A 19827-nucleotide genomic window follows, 5' to 3' on the forward strand; every position below is an offset into this window, starting at 1 on the left:
ATTACTTCGCAGTGTGGCAGACTGTACTTGGTCCCACAGCCATGGTGATCATACTGCACTGGCCCAACTCCACTAGAAACAGAAATGGCTAGGGAAGTGGTGAACCTGTAGCAAGTCTGGCTAGGCAAGAAACAAACCCTTCAAAAGAAGCAGGTTAAGCAAGGAGAGCAGAGTAAAGGAAAGATCACGAAAAAGTCCCAACTGAAGAAGCCTTCCCTTGCTGCAGGGACAACAGTGCACAAGCTGTCAACTTTGCACACAGCAGCTGTCTCTGGCATCAGAAAAGCGGTACTTGCATGCATACATAAAAGATTGACAAGCCTAGTCACTTTGTGGGAAATGGAGATAATTAGGATTGCTCATGTTGCACGACCATGCCTAAGCACACTCTCCCACGCTGCAGAGCCCATTAGGCTTCTTGGGTTGCCAGAGAACTAGAGGCAATGAAGCAGACTGGAACAATTGAGTCATGTAGAACTCAAATGTGAATATGATTAAACACAGGTAAAAGCACATTATCATGTCTACTCTGCTGATGATTGCAGCAAATGAAGCTACCGAAGACTTTTATTCTCTCAGGCTTCTTAAGGCTTTACATTTTAACTGTTTTAATTTTTCTAAGTACAGTATGCTTTCTCTTATATTTTTACGTCTATGTAAACAACCCTATAAATGCAGGTGAAAGCACAGAAGTACATACACATTTTAAGAAATGCACCCCAGTGGCCTAGATTTGACCATCTGCCACTATCTGCCCATTGCTATCCTATAGCCTAGTGGTTACTAAACTTTTTAGAAGCACTAGAGGCTGCTGCCTGATTGATAAAAGCCAAGGTTGATGCTATAGCAGAGATTTAGGAGCAGTGCTCCCTCCCAGTAGCAGTTTGTTTTTAACCCTTGATGCACATAGCCTAATCTGCCCTGTCAGTTTCACGAAACACCAAAAATTGGGTCATGACCCACTCATGGGTCCCAGACCCACAGTTTGAGAACCACTGCTATAGGCATTTTAATTACCACAAATGCACTTAAAATACTGAAATACTATGTTTATCATATTACTTAAGAACATAAGAAGAGCCCCACAGGATCAGGCCAAAGGACCATCTCATCCAGCTTCCTGTATCTCACAGTGGTCCACCAGATGCCTCAGGGAGCACACAAGACAACAAGAGACCTGCATCCTAGTGCCCTGCCTTGCATCTGGTGTTTTGCTTCTTATTTTATTTCTAAATAAATTTATACATTTCAAATCAGCCTGTTGGGATAGTCACCAACACATAACATAGCAGAACCAACAGGTATCACTTGCCTTCCACAGATTCCAAAGCAGACATACAGTTCATCTGTCAATACTCACTATGTTGTGGATCTGTTGTTCTAAAAAACCACAGGTAGCACACAAAACTGGATTGGTCTTCCAGACACCATACAGTACCCAAAACATAGAGAAAGGAGGTGGCTTCCTAGCTGATTCCCAAATAAGTCAGCAGAAGGTATGTGACTTATTCTTACACTGGCTAATCAGGGACAATGCATATCCAGGTTCCTGTAGCAATCCAAACAGCCACTGCCCAGCACATTCCAAGCAATACATCAAATTCTGAGAAGCATCAACTTGCATTGTTCTCTTAATAATACAGAAGAAGAGCTTCCAGTTCAGTTCTCTGGCCACCCCTGTTTATATTCATTTTCTTCACAGCCAACTTTAGATAAGCACATCTCTTTTAAAAATCTGACAAGTTTTTTTCTCCCTTTGGTTCTCACCTGTCTAGAGACCATAAATCTTTTAAAGTCACCCCTACTCTTCCAAAAATGTACGTTAACATTGTAGTTGAAATATTTTGTTTGGCTTCACATTTGCACGTAATGCATTTTCTTCCACTACCTTGCTATTCTGTTGTTTCTAAGTAAAAGCAGGTCTGCAGGAAGGTACCATGGCCAACTGCTGCTTGTCAATAGCTGAGGATAACACATAGATGTTCCAGACTAGAGGAAATATGTTTAGATAAACCTATGAATACCTAATTCATGAACTGAAAGATGAAAAGAAGGGCTCTGACATTAGAAAACATTATAGGTATGTCACTTTAACAACACAAATTTATGTAATTTAAAAATTGAGTTACAATTCAACTAAGCAAATAATGTCAGGAGCTAGGAATGGCTGGGGATCAGGAAGATATGTGGAAAGAGGCCCTAGGACAGGGGCGTCAAACCCATTTCATACAAAATGCTCTTCAGCCCACAGGATGGCTGATGAAGGCTGGAAGTGATGTCATAAAGCAGGTAATGATCTGAAATAAGCACTTTTTTCTCACTTATGAACTCATTAGCTGCAAATGACAGAAAGGAAAATTTGCAAATCTTAAATATTGGAGAGCCCAATTATCATGCAGGCAGCCCTTTCAGCAGTGACACTTCATCTCAACAGCAGAGATCAGCTGACGGTGGTGCTGGAAGAGCCCATGGACTGGATAAAGAGCTTCCAGGGGCTGCATCCTGTTCTTGGGCCTTATGTCTGGCACCCCCGTGCTAGGAGATAGAAGAGCTAAAAATACTGTAGTCCGTGGAAGCAGCACAAATGAAAGAAGGGACACATAGTGACAGCACAATGATAAATCATGATTGTGGGATGGGAGAAGAGGGGCAAATGACATGGATTTAGGAGAAAGAGAAGTCAAGAATAGACAAGGTACTGAGGGAAATCCAGAGCCTACGAACTGAGCTACTAAGTTTCACAATATTTTTAATCAATGTGCAGGTTTTCAGAAAACATACATAAATTTACCTTGATATTTTGGGCATCAACATTAGCTCCAGCTTCTAGAAGAAGGGTAATTACTGTAGTATTTCCTGCCAGTACAGCCCAGTGTAGTGCTGTGTTCTTATGATATTTGTCTCCCAGATTCACTGACACGTTAAAAGTCAGAAGTAACCGAGTTGGATCCACACTAAAACATAAAAACAAAGTCAATTATGTATAAACAAGGACCCACCATGATGTTCACATTAATAGAGAACAAACTCCTTAGAGAGAATACTTATTCATGTGATACAAATAAGTCTAATAGTAGAGACATTAATTAGCAACTATTTTCTCCCATTGAACTAGCTCAATCCATAAAATATTCTTAGGAAATAACTACTAATCATCGGTTTTTCAGTCTGTGAGACAGAAGAGGGTATGAGTTTGCAGGAATATTAAAAAAGGTCACTAGTGCTTTTAATACAAAGGTATTTTATCTCTATTGCATGAATTAATTCTCTCATCCCTTCTCAAGGGCTCAAGAGACAATTTCAAAATGAAATTACAAGGATGACGGCTTAGCCTTCTACGACATTAAAAAAGAGAAAAAAGAACACCTAGATGACAGAAGACATGCAATTATACCTGCCATCTGGACATCACATACCTTCTTTAAAACGTAGTATCAGTCCAAAGTCCTACTTTAAGTTTTACTTCTTAAAATAAGACAAAATATTGGTGACCATTCAGCCTAACAAATATTTAACTATTCAGAAAAGCCAATATCTCAAGTAAGATTTTCACCACTCTTTTCAATCTTAATTTTTCTAAGATCAAAAAAGGGGAAGACAGGCCAGATTTGCAAGATACTTTGTGCCTATGATGGGGAAGAGAACTGGAAGTAACATGAACAATCTGTCCCTGATAAATTCCTGATCACAGCATATTTTAATGATATGAGGATATGTCAATAAAAGATGCTATGAACATCTTGGCCCCAATGTGATATCCATGTAATACTGAAAAACTAAGTCTCTGTTAAGAATTCTTTGAAATAAAACTTCTTTTACTCTGAAATAGCCAAAATATTAAATGTAGGGTAAATTCGTATTTATATCTTTGATATAGCTTATGTTTAATTCCTTCAAAGAATTTCAGATAAGTCTTTTCTGAATTACCTGTGTGTTCTGTAAGCTGCCCACATTAAAGGAGTCATTCCATTTTGATCCATCATATCTACATCCTGATGGAAAGAATATCAGTAATCTGACATATTATTGATTAAAGACATAAAACTGATTAAAGCTGAATAAATATTGAAGATAATCTTGAAACAACCAAGCTGGTACAGCAATCAAATGCAGTAACAAATTTTAAAATCTATTAAGTAAGGTCTTACACACCATAGAATGCTTGCTACTCCACTCTGCCGGAGTATGAAAAATTGTAGATTGTAATACAGCACCACCTGCTGTTAAAACTCAGTCAACCCAATTTATAATAAATTATGGCTGTCACTAAATAAAGCTGACCAGACATTAGGCAATGAAAGTCCAAAGTCAGGGTGCATGCTAATTGCAAGTCTGATAATTTTTTAAAAATAAGAAATTGGAACTGGTGGAAGAGTGAAATGCAGGAAGGGATTATATCTATGGGGCTGGGATATACTGAGTTAGAGCTGGGGGAGGGGGGAATACAACTTTGTTTAAGTTAGACTGTGTATTTTCCTACCACTAAAAATCAGTTTTAGCAAAAGCCAACAAATAAATAAATACCACCCCATCATAGGAGCTTTTAGAAAGAAAAGGAAAGAATCTGCTCAGCATACAGATTTCTTGAACCCATTCAAGATACATAAATATTACATAAGCTTTTAATGGAAACTGAATTTACTGCAAAAATTTGGCTAATTTAAGCACTCAATGAATTCATGCTAAGTAAACCTAAGCTCTGCATTAGTTAGCAAACAGCAGCTTCCCTGCTCTGTTACAAAGTATGCTACCATTAAATGGAACAAAATCCATTGTGGGTCAGCACACAGGAAAAGCTCTCTATTACTTAACTATCATGAAATTACAAGTTGATGTGAGATCATGTGCTCATTTCTCATCCCCCCCCCCCCAAAAAAAAATCTGTATGGAATGCAAATTCCCTTCTACCTGCCTTAGCCATAGCTTTGTCGTGGCTCCACCAGGGACCACTGGAAAGGTTAAACAGGGCTTTTCCAAAACCATTGGAAACCAGGATCAAAAGTGTACTGTGAACTCTGCTTAAGTGATTCTGGTCAGCCTTGGAGGAGGAATAAAATGCGCCATCCTGTGGCCTGGTCTCAACCGCTAAACCATGGTTGAGCAAGTCAGAACTACTATCTCTGAACATTTTATACATGTTGGACATCATTTAGTAAACAACCATCTAGAACAGGGGTTTCCAAACTTTTTGACCAGAGGGCCACATGAAATATGTGGCGCAGTGCTGAGGGCCCAAAAAAAATTAAATATAAAATTTAAATAAATAAATTAGAGATGGAACTTAGATGAATGAATAAATGAATGAGTGGGCTCATTCACTCAGCACCTCTGGCCCTCAGAACATCCTCCAGATGCAATCAAACCACAGCTCTGGACATGTTCAGTTGAGTGGGCCAGAGGCTTTCAGGGGACAAGAGGCTGGCTGCGGGTTGGATAGAGGCTCACTGCGGGCTGCATCTGGCCCCGGGGCCGGGGTTTGGAGACCCCTGATTTAGAATAAATCTTGGAAAAACAAGCTTTGATTAATTAACAGAATACTTTCACTTGAACACTTTTGGGGGGGGGATTATATTCTGAATGTGACATTTAAGATTTACAACAGAACCACTGTAGATTCACAAGCATAAGACAAAACAATGAGAATTCACTTGTTTTAGTAAAGACCATACCCAGTCTTTAAATATGAAAAACAAGAGACAAGAGAATAAATATACCTCAAAATTCAAAACATTTTAAGTCCTATTGTCTTTTTGCATGACACAACAATTTTACTTATTTTTAAATACAAATCATATTTTTCATACATGGAGAATAAACTTTGTTTTACAATGTAAAATCTTTGAAATAGGAGGTGAGAAAATTATTCTATGCTAATTAAATGTCTTGACAGAATTTGGTCCTTGAACAACAGGGAGCTTTTAGGAAAGTTACAGAGTAACTACTGGAGTTCGTCTTCAAGAGATAAAGCCTTTCTCCTAACAAATAAAGAGTATTTTTTTAAAATTACAGTGGGTCCTTGGTATCTGCAGAGGATCCATTCCCAGATCCCCTCTGGAAACAGATTTCTGCAGATGCAGAAAGCCCTCAAAAGACCTTCTGGACACGATCTGAAGGACCTTCTGGTCATGTCGAGGAGGCCTTCCGAGGCCTGGGGAAGCCATGCACAACCTCCCCATACCTCAGTAGGTCTCCAAAAGCACTTTCAATTTTAAGTGAAAACCAGACGTGCCTTTTGTAGGCCTCCAGGAGGCATTCTGTGATTTTCTGAGGCTCAAGGAGTCTGCACCTCAGAAAACCTCCTGGATACAACTTGAAGACCCTTCTGGTCATGTCCAGGAGGTCCTGAATTCCAACAAAGGGTCAGCACCTGTGTTGGATCAAATCTGCAGGTGCCAAATAGATGAGAAGGGCAAATTTGTACTCAGTAGGACGAATGACTGGCAATACACAAATTTTTATTTTAAATGAACAACCTACCAAAACTAGTTCTACAAATCCTAGCATTAAAACAAAAATTAACAACATACATACCTGTCCCCTGGCTATTAGATACGCAACAATAGAGGTATGTCCAAACTGGGCTGCTAAGTGAATACAACTGCATCCTTCTCCATCAATTAATGAAGGATCTGCACCATATTTCATTAGCTGTACAACCATCGATAAATGACCCTGTCTAAAATAATAACACAAGATACAGAAACTTTGCAAAATGGATTTGACTAACTTTTTTAAACAAATCATCAAATGCACCCAGCTGGAAGGAACCAAAATGTCATCTAATTAAACCTCTCAGATGATTTCCTGCCACCTGGCAAAGCCCTTTGTCCTCCAAATTAACTCAAATGAAGTCCCACGGGCAGAACACAAATGAACTGGAGAATGAGAAAAAATCAATCTCTCGTGTGCTGCAAAAGAAGCCTCCATAGCGCAGGGCAGATCAACTCCACAATGACTGAACTGGGCTCTACTTTCATGTTTTGTTACAGAACATTGATTTCAGGTTGGATCTCGATATCTGCAGGGTTCTGTTCCCAGAATTACCATGGTTCCTGAAATACGTGGATGTTGAAATCTGTGGATTTGGGCCCCTTAAAACCTCCAAACGCAACTACAGTGCTGCTCCAGTCATGTCTGGCGGTTATTCTGTGGTCCACAGAGGCCACGTGCAACCGCCTATGGCCTCTGCGGACCTCAGAATGCCCGTACTGGGTAAAACAATGTGACTTCTGGTTTCTCAGGAAACCAAAAGTGACATTTATATGCCTTTAAAAGGCATTCTGAGGGCCAGAGAAGCTGTTGAGAGCAAGGAAACTCTCATTTCTCAGGATCTCTCTGGGAAAGCCACAATTTCCATTCATCTCTTTCTCCCTTCTTATATTTCTTCTGTGCTTGCACCTCTACAGGCCCCCCTTTCCTTCTAAAGATTTTCCTGTCTCCTAATCTCTTTTATTCTCTGTTTTCTTCACTTTATAGCAACTGCTTATATGTTTAAGACATAGCCACAAAGTGACTGGTTAAGAAACACTGAAGTGCTTTATCTAGTCCCCTTCCCTATTATTGTTAATCATACCAATAATAAAGTTTGTTTTGTTATACCTTTCAGCCTCATCTCTTTCTTCATTCCCCACTGAACTGTACCAATGGCCAATACAAAGGATCCAAGCACATAAATTAGTTTCCTCCTATGAGCACATTACATGTGTTTAAAGTACACAAGATACCTCTCTTAATTACACTGCTGAATGTAAACATTACTAATAAGCAAGATGTTTCAACTGATATAAAGTTGAAAATAATTCAAGAAAATATCCAAGTGTTCCCGCACCTTGTCGCCCAATGAAGTGGTGTGGAGTTTAGGTCCCCTCCCAACTGGTCAACAATAGCACCTTTTGATATGTAGTACCTGCAGGCAGAGAACAGGAATGAATAATGTAAAGCAGCAATTGAACACACTGGCATTGAGCATTGTAAAACACTGAGAGCCTCTGTGGAAATCAATATAACAGTACATGAATTTTACTTCCTGAAGATCCATTAATGATTTTGTTCTTTTGAAATAATGGCTAAACAAAACATAAAACAAACTAGATTTTTATTTTTAAGTGGTGCAGGATATTTTTAAATCAGGTCCACTGCTTTTAAAACAACTTAAATATTTATTATATAGCAATTACCTAGTGAAAAATGTTTCACAGGGGAGACAACTCATGCCATTAGCATTAACTGTAGTCTGAAGGAAAAATTAAAACACCACACCTAACCGAGTATGAATTCACTGTGGGGATTATACCACCACAACTAAAGACGCACCCAAAGACTTGCAAGCAGTGCTGAGTCAGCCAACTTTAAGCCAATTGCAGAATTACTGAACGAACCAACAGGCGTGCAGGGTTGAACTGACATTATGGATGTCACTATGTGCTCTTTAGAGGAAGAGGAGTTTAAAACACAATAATCAACACCACTAATGCAAGCCAAGCATTTGTTGCATCACATGTTGGATCAGGAGCAGAAGGCAGGACACAATCCAAAAACCATTGCGCAAGCATCTGGTACAAGTTCTGCAATGTTCAATGAGAACTAGTACCAAACAAATAAATTATAGATCAAGATCTAAGAGGATTTATGCGTACAGTCAGTTCTCTTTATATGTGAATCTGCTTATCCACGAGGGGCTGAACTGCTACCTTCTCTTGTTATCTGCACCTCTGATCTCGTTATCTGCCATGCAGAGAACTGCAAGAACGTTCAGAACGGTACCTGTGACAGCGCAGACCCCGTTAAAATGGCCAGTGGAAGCTTCCAACAGTCATTTTAAAGAGGTCTGTCCTTGTTGCAGGCACCACTTTGAAGGTCCATGCAGCCTCTGGAAGGACTCCGCAGCATTCAGAGATATTTTGGCACATCCTGCATCTCTGCTGGATTCTCGTGATGTTACCCCTTCCCCATCCAGGATGCCCCTTTTACCTCACCTCACTGATCCCATAGGATCAATAGTTCATTATCTGTGAATTCGCTATCCACTAGGGTTTTCAGGAACCTAACCCAAGCAAATAACGAGAATTGACTGTATTTAAATCAAATCTCTGAACTCCACACTTTTCAGAATTTATTTAAATTCTACCACAAAGGCTCTACAATAAATTCATAAGGAACCATAAATAGAATCAAAATTTTAAAAAAAAACTAACAGTAGTTCATATTGTTTATAGAAGACAGTTCTTGCAATGGGTACATTTAACACTGAAAGACAGTTGTGCAATTTCTAATATTCTGGAATGTCGGACGTGTGCTTTAGCAAAAACAACATTCAGATTTGCTTTTTTATGCAAAGTGAAGTAATTAGTCTAAATTTATATAAGCTTCCCCACAACCACTGAAATATTGCTAACTGAATACCTATAATAATACTCAAAAAATAATTGAATGTATGCAAATTGACTTAATTTTAACAAATGACTTAAAACCAAGAATGGACATAGGAATTATGACCTATCGTTGGTGCACTATGAAAACTTAAAACTGTACAGCTGTTCCAGTAACTGATCTGAAGTGGATCTAAATTTGACTGCAGGGAAGGTTAAACCAAAGAATTTTGAAAAAAGTAAACACTATTTTTAAAAAGTCTTTTAAACTTTATGAGTAATACAGGTTTCATTTTCATTATCATTTACAATCAATAACAGTGAGTAGCACGAATCTATGAAGTAGGTAGTGTAAAAAGCCACAACTACTTAAATATTACTGTAAGACACACCCTATGTAGTGCCTGCTACGTTATCCTACTTGGACTCTATCACCAGTGTATATTTGCAACAATTTTAATTTCGGTAATGTAATAGGCACTTACTTTACTAAATCTAATCTGTTGTTGATTGCTGCCCAATGAAGAAGTGTAACATTTTCTTTATCTGGTTGTCGTACGTCATAACCTGCTTCCACCAACTCTCGACACCGTTCATATATTCCATACCTTGAAGAAAATTGGGAGGGCCGGAGAAGCCCAATTAGTTACTGCACTGAACTACATGTTTTTTTAAATCAAACTAAGTACATTTATTGATCAGATTAGGTCAAAGTAATCATGATACACATGTATCTCATGAAACCAGCAAAAACCTTGCATTACATACTGAGCTTACTTAGATGTGACTAAGGAAGCTAGTCATGACTAAGGGGTCAATCCTATCCAACTTTCCAGAGCTGATGCAGCCGTGCTGACAGGGTGAGTGCTGCATCCTTTGGTGGGGAGCCAGTCACAGAGGCCTCCTCAAGATAAGGAAATGTCTCTTCCCTTACCTTGGGGCTGCATTGGCACTGGAAAGTTGGATAGGATTGGGTCCTAAGTCCATCCACTTCAACAGGTCTGTTATCAGTGACTTCCTTGCCAATACTAACTACATTTGGGATAAAAATCTCTTATAGTTGACTGTTTCCAAAAGATTATAAAAATTATTCAGAACTGCAATTCTGTCCTTCAGCTAAAGAAATATCAAATGCAATTGTTCATAGTAACAAAAGTACCAGTACTTCAAAGAATGAATGATTTAGGAGATTTTTCAGTCAATACTCTACATATCATAAATGTAGAGCATAAATTTTAGCATAAAGTACTGCTAAAGCAGTTTACCATAAGGTCTTTTTTTTTACAAATTCTACACTGCAGCGGCTTAGACAAAAAGCTTAAAAGAAAAGCTTCTAACTTAAAAAACTGATAAAATTAGCAGATTTACACCTTACATAATTTGAGGAATGAAAAGTAACACATTTATAATAAACCACTGATGTTTAATGATAAGAATTGAATTACAAGATTATCTAGGTAGTCAAGAGAGAGAGAGAGAGAGAGAGAGAGAGAGAGAGAGAGAGAGAGAGAGAGAGAGAGTGAGCACACTACTACTTTGGAATAAAAGATGTTGCTATTTTCCTATGAAACATTAGGTGGTGCTCATTTACAGGTTTCTGTTGAGTACCAAACAGCCTTTCCCTTATTTTCCAATGCAAAATAGTATATTACCCTCCAGTCTTCTTGGTACAGAGGAATATTTAAAAAGAGATCCAGGGAGAATCTAGGAAATTAACATATGTTCTGGGTAAACTGGAAGAAAGTATAATTAAAGATAAAATTGTGAAACATTTAGAAGAACAAGCCTCGCTGAAAGAGAATCAGCAAAAGTAAATCCTATCTCACAAAGGTTTTAGAGTTCTCTGAGACTGTCACCAGGCAAGTAGAAGAGGTGATCCAAATGACTATACAGTAGTCATTACCCACAGATATAGGACCTGCAGATTGGATTACCTGCAGGTCCTGAACCCACAGGTCAGCCTGATATGGACCCTCCAGAGGCGACAGGAGCTGCGCTCTTATTGCCTCCGAAATGTGTTCTAATGTACCCAATGTACAAAATATACATGAAGTATGAAATGAGGGAAACCAAAATGATTTGGGGTAAACACATAAATAAGACAATTGGAGCTTTTAAGCTTGGAAAAAAGTTATTGGGGGGAACATGTCAACTCACAAAATTATGCATGGTGAGAGAGAGAGAGAGAGAGAGAGAGAGAGAGAGAGAGAGATTTTCTCTCTCAATGGTAGAACCAAGGGTCATTCATTGAAACTGACTGGCAGCAGATTTAGGACAGAGAAAAGGAGGTGTTTTTTTCACACAGTGCATAATACTAACAAAAAATAGGTTATGTTGAATTTTTAATGTTTCTTATGCAATACAGAGGCACTAATTCTAATGGTAATCTTGGGTTTTTTAAAATAATCAACACTTAGTTATCTTAAATTTTGCATTCTTATTTATCCTGTTGCTTAACACAGTGGTTCCCAAACTAGTGGGTTGTGACCCACCAGCCAGGGAAGCACTTGTCCCTGGTTCCTTAACAGAAGGGGATGGCAGTCATGTGATCCCTGTGCTGCTGCCAGGGGCAGATTCTTTTTTTTTTTTTTTAACTACAGAAGTGAGCACCGGCCTCCGGGGGGGGGGGGTCCACAGGACTCCCCAAGCCTGTAAAAAAGCTAAAAATTGCCATCAGAAACCACTTTCCACGCATTTCTGGTGCTCACTTCCACACGCAAAAAAACCTTTATGACCCTGCCAGTGGCACGATCCTGGGGATCACGATGCTGCCATCTTTCCACCCCGCAAAGACTTACTGCAGTCCCAAACACTGCTATTCTCATGCACTGTAATATATGTTGCATCATACAACTGCACAGCATAAATTGTGGCTATTGATGCTATGCCAAAAATAGCAGCATTTTTTTAATTCTCAGACCAAAATAAATAAAAAAACATTGAAATATTCAGGGAAAAACAAAACACTTAAAATTTTGTTACACAATGTAATTAGTTTGAAGTAATCATTATAGTAATACCACAGAAGTAATGCTCCTGAAAGTCAAGAAGTGTGTGAAATAGCACTATAGGAGACACTGCTTTGAGCTGTCTTTTGGGATGGAAAAGTGAAGCTACCTTAAATTAAATAAATAGATAATTGACAACGAGGCAGGAAACTGAATGTTACCCTGAAAGCACTGATTTCACTCTACTACTGCTGTCGTTCACACCAAAACTTGCAGTAAGGAAACAGCACTGAAAGAAGCAGTGTTGTATTGGCAACCTTCAGTCTCGAAAGACTATGGTATCGCGCTCTGAAAGGTGGTTCTGGCACAGCGTCTAGTGTGGCTGAAAAGGCCAATCCGGGAGTGACAATCCCTTCCACACCGGGAGCAAGTGCAGTCTGTCCCTGGTCTGTCTCCCTGGCTATGGGCCTTCCTTCTTTGCCTCTTAGCCTCAGACTGTTGGCAAAGTGTCTCTTCAAACTGGGAAAGGCCATGCTGCACAGCCTGCCTCCAAGCGGGCCGCTCAGAGGCCAGGGTTTCCCACTTGTTGAGGTCCATCCCTAAGGCCTTCAGATCCCTCTTGCAGATGTCCTTGTATCGCAGCTGTGGTCTACCTGTAGGGCGCTTTCCTTGCACGAGTTCTCCATAGAGGAGATCCTTTGGGATCCGGCCATCATCCATTCTCACGACATGACCAAGCCAACGCAGGCGTCTCTGTTTCAGCAGTGAATACATGCTAGGGATTCCAGCACGTTCCAGGACTGTGTTGTTTGGAACTTTGTCCTGCCAGGTGATGCCGAGGATGCGTCGGAGGCAGCGCATGTGGAAAGCGCTCAGTTTCCTCTCCTGTTGTGAGCAAAGAGTCCATGACTCGCTGCAGTACAGAAGTGTACTCAGGACGCAAGCTCTGTAGACCTGGATCTTGGTATGTTCCGTCAGCTTCTTGTTGGCCCAGACTCTCTTTGTGAGTCTGGAAAACGTGGTAGCTGCTTTACCGATGCGCCTGTTTAGCTCGGCATCGAGAGAATGAGTGTCGGAGATCGTTGAGCCAAGGTACACAAAGTCATGGACAACCTCCAGTTCATGCTCAGAGATTGTAATGCAGGGAGGTGAGTCCACATCCTGAACCATGACCTGTGTTTTCTTAAGGCTGATTGTCAGTCCAAAATCTTGGCAGGCCTTGCTAAAACGATCCATGAGCTGCTGGAGATCTTTGGCAGAGTGGGTAGTGACAGCTGCATCGTCGGCAAAGAGGAAGTCACGCAGACATTTCAGCTGGACTTTGGATTTTGCTCTCAGTCTGGAGAGGTTGAAGAGCTTTCCGTCTGATCTGGTCCGGAGATAGATGCCTTCTGTTGCAGTTCCAAAGGCCTGCTTCAGCAGGACAGCGAAGAAAATCCCAAACAAGGTTGGTGCAAGAACACAGCCCTGCTTCACTCCGCTTCGGATGTCAAAAGGGTCTGATGTGGAGCCATCGAAGACAACAGTGCCCTTCATGTCCTTGTGGAAGGATCTGATGATGCTGAGGAGCCTGGGTGGACATCCAATCTTGGGGAGAATCTTGAAGAGGCCGTCTCTGCTGACCAGGTCGAAAGCCTTTGTGAGATCTAAGAAGGCTATAAAGAGTGGCTGTCGTTGTTCCCTGCATTTCTCCTGCAGTTGTCTAAGGGAGAATACCATATCAGTGGTGGACCTGTTGGCTCGGAATCCACACTGCGATTCTGGATAGACGCTCTCTGCAAGTACCTGGAGCCTCTTTAGTACAACTCGGGCAAACAGCTTTCCTACAACGCTAAGGAGAGAGATGCCGCGGTAGTTGTTGCAGTCACCCCTGTCACCTTTGTTCTTGTACAGCGTGATGATGTTTGCATCCCTCATGTCTTGAGGTACTCCACCTTCTCTCCAGCAGAGACAGAGGATTTCATGCAGCTCAGTGACGATGATCTCTTTGCAGCATTTTAGGACTTCAGCAGGGATGCTGTCTTTTCCAGGTGCCGTGTTTCCAGGTGCCGTGGTGCCGTGGTGCCGTGCCGGTTCCAGGTGCCGTGTTTCCAGGTGCCGCGTTTCCAGAAGCAGTGTTATGGGGCTATTATGCTATTACTGCCTAAGGCTGGAATCCTATGCACCCTTACCTAGAAACAAATCCCACTGAACTCAATGGGGCTTACTTCTGAGTAGATATGCATAAGATTGCACATGGGTTAATTTATGCTGTACAAGCAGACTAAACAGGCACAGAAGAGGAAAACAGTGCAACATTGTTCTTCAAAATCTTATACTACCCATTGGAAGTAACCCTCTTCCTAATTTTGTAGAGTTTTTATTATTTTAATAATGTTAATATATCACACTTTAATTTGAAATCACCAACCTCAAGACTGAAACGAGTTTCTGAAAGAGTGAACTTTCTTCCAAATGTTTCAAGAAATCATCAGTCTGAATTGTTGCATCCCTCAAAATCTCTAAGTCATAAAAATCACTGCTTTCCGTGTAACTGTTTTCCATATGACAACGATATGGAAATCCACTTACTGTGTAGCTTTGACGATATCCCATGTGTTATAATCATCAATGTGGCTTTTGCGCCCAAGAGACTCGTTGTATCCATGGTTATAATGAGCTTGGGGCTTGATTTCCTACAAAAGAGAAGCTCTGTTAGGCTATTGCATCCAGTTTTCTTTTAAAACTTCTTCAAAAAAAAAATCACATTTTACTCTATGATTTCAGCCATTTCATGTTGACTTCAGTACAGTTTTTCAACTTCAAGCATTAAGTTTTTAAAAGTTATAGCAATGACTAGGCATGGGGAGAGAGAGAGTATAGAAACAATCTGCAAGTATTGATAACTGACAGAAAATAGTTTTGATTTAGCAGTTACAATCCCCTAAGAAACAAACTGAATGTGAAATTAGGGTCACTATTTTAAAGTGCTTCTAATAATAAGGAAAAGAAAACACAGTCAAGTGGCAGAAACAGAATCCTTGCATTGTGACAAGGTTGTAAGGTTTATTGGAAGGTAAGCTGACTACATAAAGGAAAACTGGGAACCACAACCAACATTTCTCAGTATGGATATAAGTGTTGTCATTTCACAAGGCAGATATAGCAAAACTAATTTAGGGAAAGCTTAGACAATAAAATTGGAACAATTCATATAAGAGTAATAACCACTGCTTCCCTTATGCACGGCTCTGGGATAATCCAGTTTGTGCTACTGTTTGTTAATTTAGAGAAGGTGCACAACAGATAAAATATTTGGCAAACTGCTCTCAGTTTAAATCTCCACTATAGATAATAACCAACTCCTGGGAAAGCCATCTAAAGCAAAGTAACAAGTGCTCCAATTTAGCTGACGAAGTAAAAAACAGTGCACACAGTGCATGTGCTAAATGAATAGTTCCAAATCTGTATCCTAAGGATACGGCAAACACTGCAATGAATCTTTCCTTCAAAACCCATCCATACCAGTTTTCAGGGGACTCTAAAGGACCAAGGACGATACAATCCACTATTGTTCCATAGTACTGAGAGGACTTCATTTGTTCCAGTAGTGACTCTTCCCAACAAGATTTCTACTGAGACTAAAGCGTCAGCTATCACAAACTAGAAGGAGCAGGCAAAAGTAAAATAAGGAAAAAATAAGGAGGGAGGAATAACCAGTTTAGAGATCACCCCAGGTGGAGCCTGTCTGCTGGCAATTCTCCTTGGGACTTCCTTTTATCCCCCTCCCTCTGCAGCCCCCGGTGTCACATCCCATGCCACTGCTGAGGTCCCCATAACAGAAAGGTGGGAGCTTCAGTAGGAAGGAGGCTTGTACTCACACAACTTGCTTAAGGATAAACTGTGTAAGCAACCATGGTCAGGTGTTTATTCACTATAACTTCAACCTACTCATTTTCTGAGCGTGTCTTTTCCAGCAAACCGTACATCCAGATACTAGACTACAGATCAAAACTCTTTTTGGAGACATACTTATTTGTTAACATTTACATTTCATGCTTCCTTAATCCTGGAACTCAAGAGACATATGCAGGGTTCCCTGGAAGTCACCCATCCACACAGACCTGCTTAGCAAAGTAGCTGCATGCAAAGTAGACACTGCTTTTGAAGCATCTCTTTGAGCAAGGAGGATGCGAGAAGTATCAGAAGCTAATATGCACTGCACCATTGATAGCCCAACTACACATGACATGGAAAATTGATATAGCAATATCTTGCACTTTTATTTGGTCAGGGACCAGAGAGAGCATGGACCAAAGTAAAAAATGGATGAATGTCAAAGCAGTCTTACTGAGCTTGCAAATTTATTTTGGTGGGCAAAACACATAACTAACTATATTAAAGTTGCAAATGCATGTGAAACCTAAACAAACAGTAATTTTAAAAAAGAACAAACATAAGAACATGTGGAACAAAGAAACAAATTCTACTACATAGATACTGCTCAATTGCGGAAGAAAGAAGAAACAGGTTGAGCCTCATTATTCGCTGGGTTCCACTCCAAGCACTCACATGGATGGCAAAAAAAACAACTATAGCAAATCAACTTAAAAAACAAAGTCTCTTTGCTCCTGTGATTTAAAAACAGCCTTGCCGACCTTTGTGATTGAAAATAAGAGTCATTAAGAAGACAATCCATCAATCAGTCCTCCAAGGGCTTAGAAAGGTACTTAGCCCCTCCCTTCACCAATGCAAAGTGATCACTTTTCTTTCATGTGCTCAGGGGGAAGGGAGGGGTCGCCTGGAGAGAAGATTGATGGACTGTCAGCCAGCTGCCCCCCCTCTCTCTCTCATTAACGAGGGTATTGTCAAAGGACTGATCAGTTTTTTAAACTGATTTTAAAGGGATGCATTTTTCCCCTCCTGTAGGGATCAGCACATTTCTTCTCATTTGCAATGGCCATTCGTGTTGAGTCAAATCCATGTATAAAAAAATCCGTGTATAAATAGGCTGAATTTGTACAGTAAAGCACTCATTGCAGAAGTTGAGTAAACACAACACTGGAAACCAAAAAATTGGTAAACCAAATACAATGACATTGTGTTTCTAACATTAAACATTGAGTTTCAAACTGAAAGAAAATGAGGAGCAACTATTTAGTAAAAGTTAGCCATTTAACTACTGATTAAGAGGCAGTCTTAGTATTTTTAGGAGTCTTCTAGGGCAACAGTTCCTAAACTTTCCAGAGCCACAATCCACCTCGTCCTCTGTGGTGGGTCTCAACACTACAGGCCAGAATGACTTACCAGGAGCCTCCAAAAGCCTCTTCCAGGTGGTGCCGGGCCCAAAAACCACTCTATTGGCCTCTGCGGGCTGCAGAGACCACTGGAGTAGATTATGGACCCAGTAGGACCTGGAAGAGGCCTTTGGAGGCTTCTGGTAAGTCATTTTGGCCAAATGTGTCACTGAGCCAGTTTCCGGAATGGCTCCAATATGCTTCTGAAGGTTTTACATAACAAAAAAATGGACAGATGCATGACCAGTCTTTAATCCAAACACTGTATTTGGAGGACATAAAGCTCACATGATCAACAGCTGGCATGGAATAAGTTGTCGCTTATTTTAAAAATGTTCAGAATTGGACCACTCTGATTAACAGACTTATTCATTCAGGCTGAAATATTCATCCATTAAAATCAATGCCAGATTTTCCATTGACTTCACTCTGCTGCAGATTCTACTGTCAGTGTCATCCTGAACTGTTAACATATTCTGCCTAAACAGTAAATTTAAAGGATCAAAGTATCTTTGCCATAAATATATATAAAAACTACAATATTTCAGTTATAATCTATGAACATAAAACATCTTCAATCAGTTATGCTTACTAAAGTAGCATTTCTTCAATAGTATACAGATTTGATAAAATTCATAAATAGAATTCATGCAACAATAGTGACTATACCAAATACTACCCTATGAGCATACCACAACACACAATTAAGCATGCTTGTGTCTATGATATCAATAATCTTTAGATGTGGTTAACAATTTGCTATATCATTTGCATTCTGAATGGTGAGCCAAACTAAGGCTCATTCTAAAAAGCTTTTAGGCAAAATGTTTACATTCTAGAACAGGTTTGAAAAATGATGAAGAGTAAGAAGTCAAACATTTTCATATTTATCAAAATGTGACCAAATCTCCTAAATCTTGTCATAGAAAGACAACAATAAATGCACCACTGCGTGCGCTATGACAAGTTCATGGAGTAGCATAATGGTTGAAGAGCATGAGCTAGAACAGTAGCCTTCAACTTGTCAAGAACTATCAAATTCAAACTTCAATCTGTAACATGGGATCAGTTGAGAAGAGTGGGTAAGTAACCCAGTTCTAGGTCCTAATCCATCTGCTGAAGCCCTATGAGCTAGAAATCCCTGGTTCAAAACTCAACTGAGCCATGAACACAGTCACAGACCTTTGGCAAGCCACTATCTCTTTATTTTAGCCATCCATCACCAGATGACAATACAGAAATGTCATCACAGCCTCTTAAGCTGTGGTATGGAGATATAAACAATGTGCTTGGAGAGATTAGAAAAACTATTGTATTCAATTCATTTATCAACTTTCATTTAACACTGCTTCCAACAGGGACCGAGAATGTTATCCCTGATCATAAAGCAATCCAAGTCAGTTGTGGGTGGAAAAGCAGTATGTTCTCCCCTCCACCTGTCTAGATGCAGGTCCTCAGAGCTGGTGTTGGCCCAGTTTGGTTCCCTATTCCATGCCCCACATCAGGCTTCTGAGATGTCAATGAAGAAAGGACAAGAGAATACAATGAAGCAGCCATAGAGCAAGTAGGGAAGGGGACTAGGAGCAACAGTAGTAGTAGTAGTAGTAGTAGTAGTAGTAGTAGTAGTAGTAGTAACTTTATTGTCGTGCTATAGCACAACGAAATTTATGCACCTTTGAGATACAAGCATAAATATATACAATTCCAACAATCACACTCTACACACTCACCCACACATTCTATACAACATGTATCATAATATAAAAACAGTTTAACAGACCATAATGCCCAGGAGCATGGTAACAACTATATCGCCTTATTCAACTTAATTATGACTGTGGGATAAAAACTGTTCAGGAATCATGTGGTGCATGCTCTAATAGTTCGGTATCGTCTACCCGAAGGCAACAGTTCAAAGAACTTATGAGCCGGATGGAAGGGGTCTCTCAGAATACTATGTGACTTCTGCAGACAGCAGAAGTATATATTGTCTAATATCTATATTATGTATGTATTGGCAACCTTCAGTCTCGAAAGACTATGGTATCGCGCTCTGAAAGGTGGTTCTGGCACAGCGTCTAGTGTGGCTGAAAAGGCCAATCCGGGAGTGACAATCCCTTCCACACCGGGAGCAAGTGCAGTCTGTCCCTGGTCTGTCTCCCTGGCTATGGGCCTTCCTTCTTTGCCTCTTAGCCTCAGACTGTTGGCAAAGTGTCAATATCTATAACACTATGC

General features: G+C 40.1%; 1 protein-coding gene across 2 annotated transcripts in view; it reads right to left on the bottom strand.

Annotated features, from left to right (window-relative positions):
- The window catches only part of ZDHHC17 (zinc finger DHHC-type palmitoyltransferase 17), a 63428-nt gene that overhangs the window by 31501 nt on the left and 12100 nt on the right, over nt 1–19827 (bottom strand). For both annotated transcript variants that reach the window (XM_066633857.1, XM_066633858.1), the window contains exons 2-7: nt 14888–14991; nt 9854–9976; nt 7829–7906; nt 6532–6676; nt 3928–3992; nt 2792–2954 (exon numbers count right to left, since the gene is read on the bottom strand). In XM_066633857.1, coding sequence (XP_066489954.1) covers nt 2792–2954; nt 3928–3992; nt 6532–6676; nt 7829–7906; nt 9854–9976; nt 14888–14991 — 678 coding nt within the window. The remainder of the gene's footprint in view (nt 1–2791; nt 2955–3927; nt 3993–6531; nt 6677–7828; nt 7907–9853; nt 9977–14887; nt 14992–19827) is intronic.

The sequence above is a fragment of the Tiliqua scincoides genome, chromosome 7, assembly GCF_035046505.1.
Source record: "Tiliqua scincoides isolate rTilSci1 chromosome 7, rTilSci1.hap2, whole genome shotgun sequence".
In the NCBI taxonomy this organism is placed as follows: Eukaryota; Metazoa; Chordata; class Lepidosauria; order Squamata; family Scincidae; genus Tiliqua; species Tiliqua scincoides.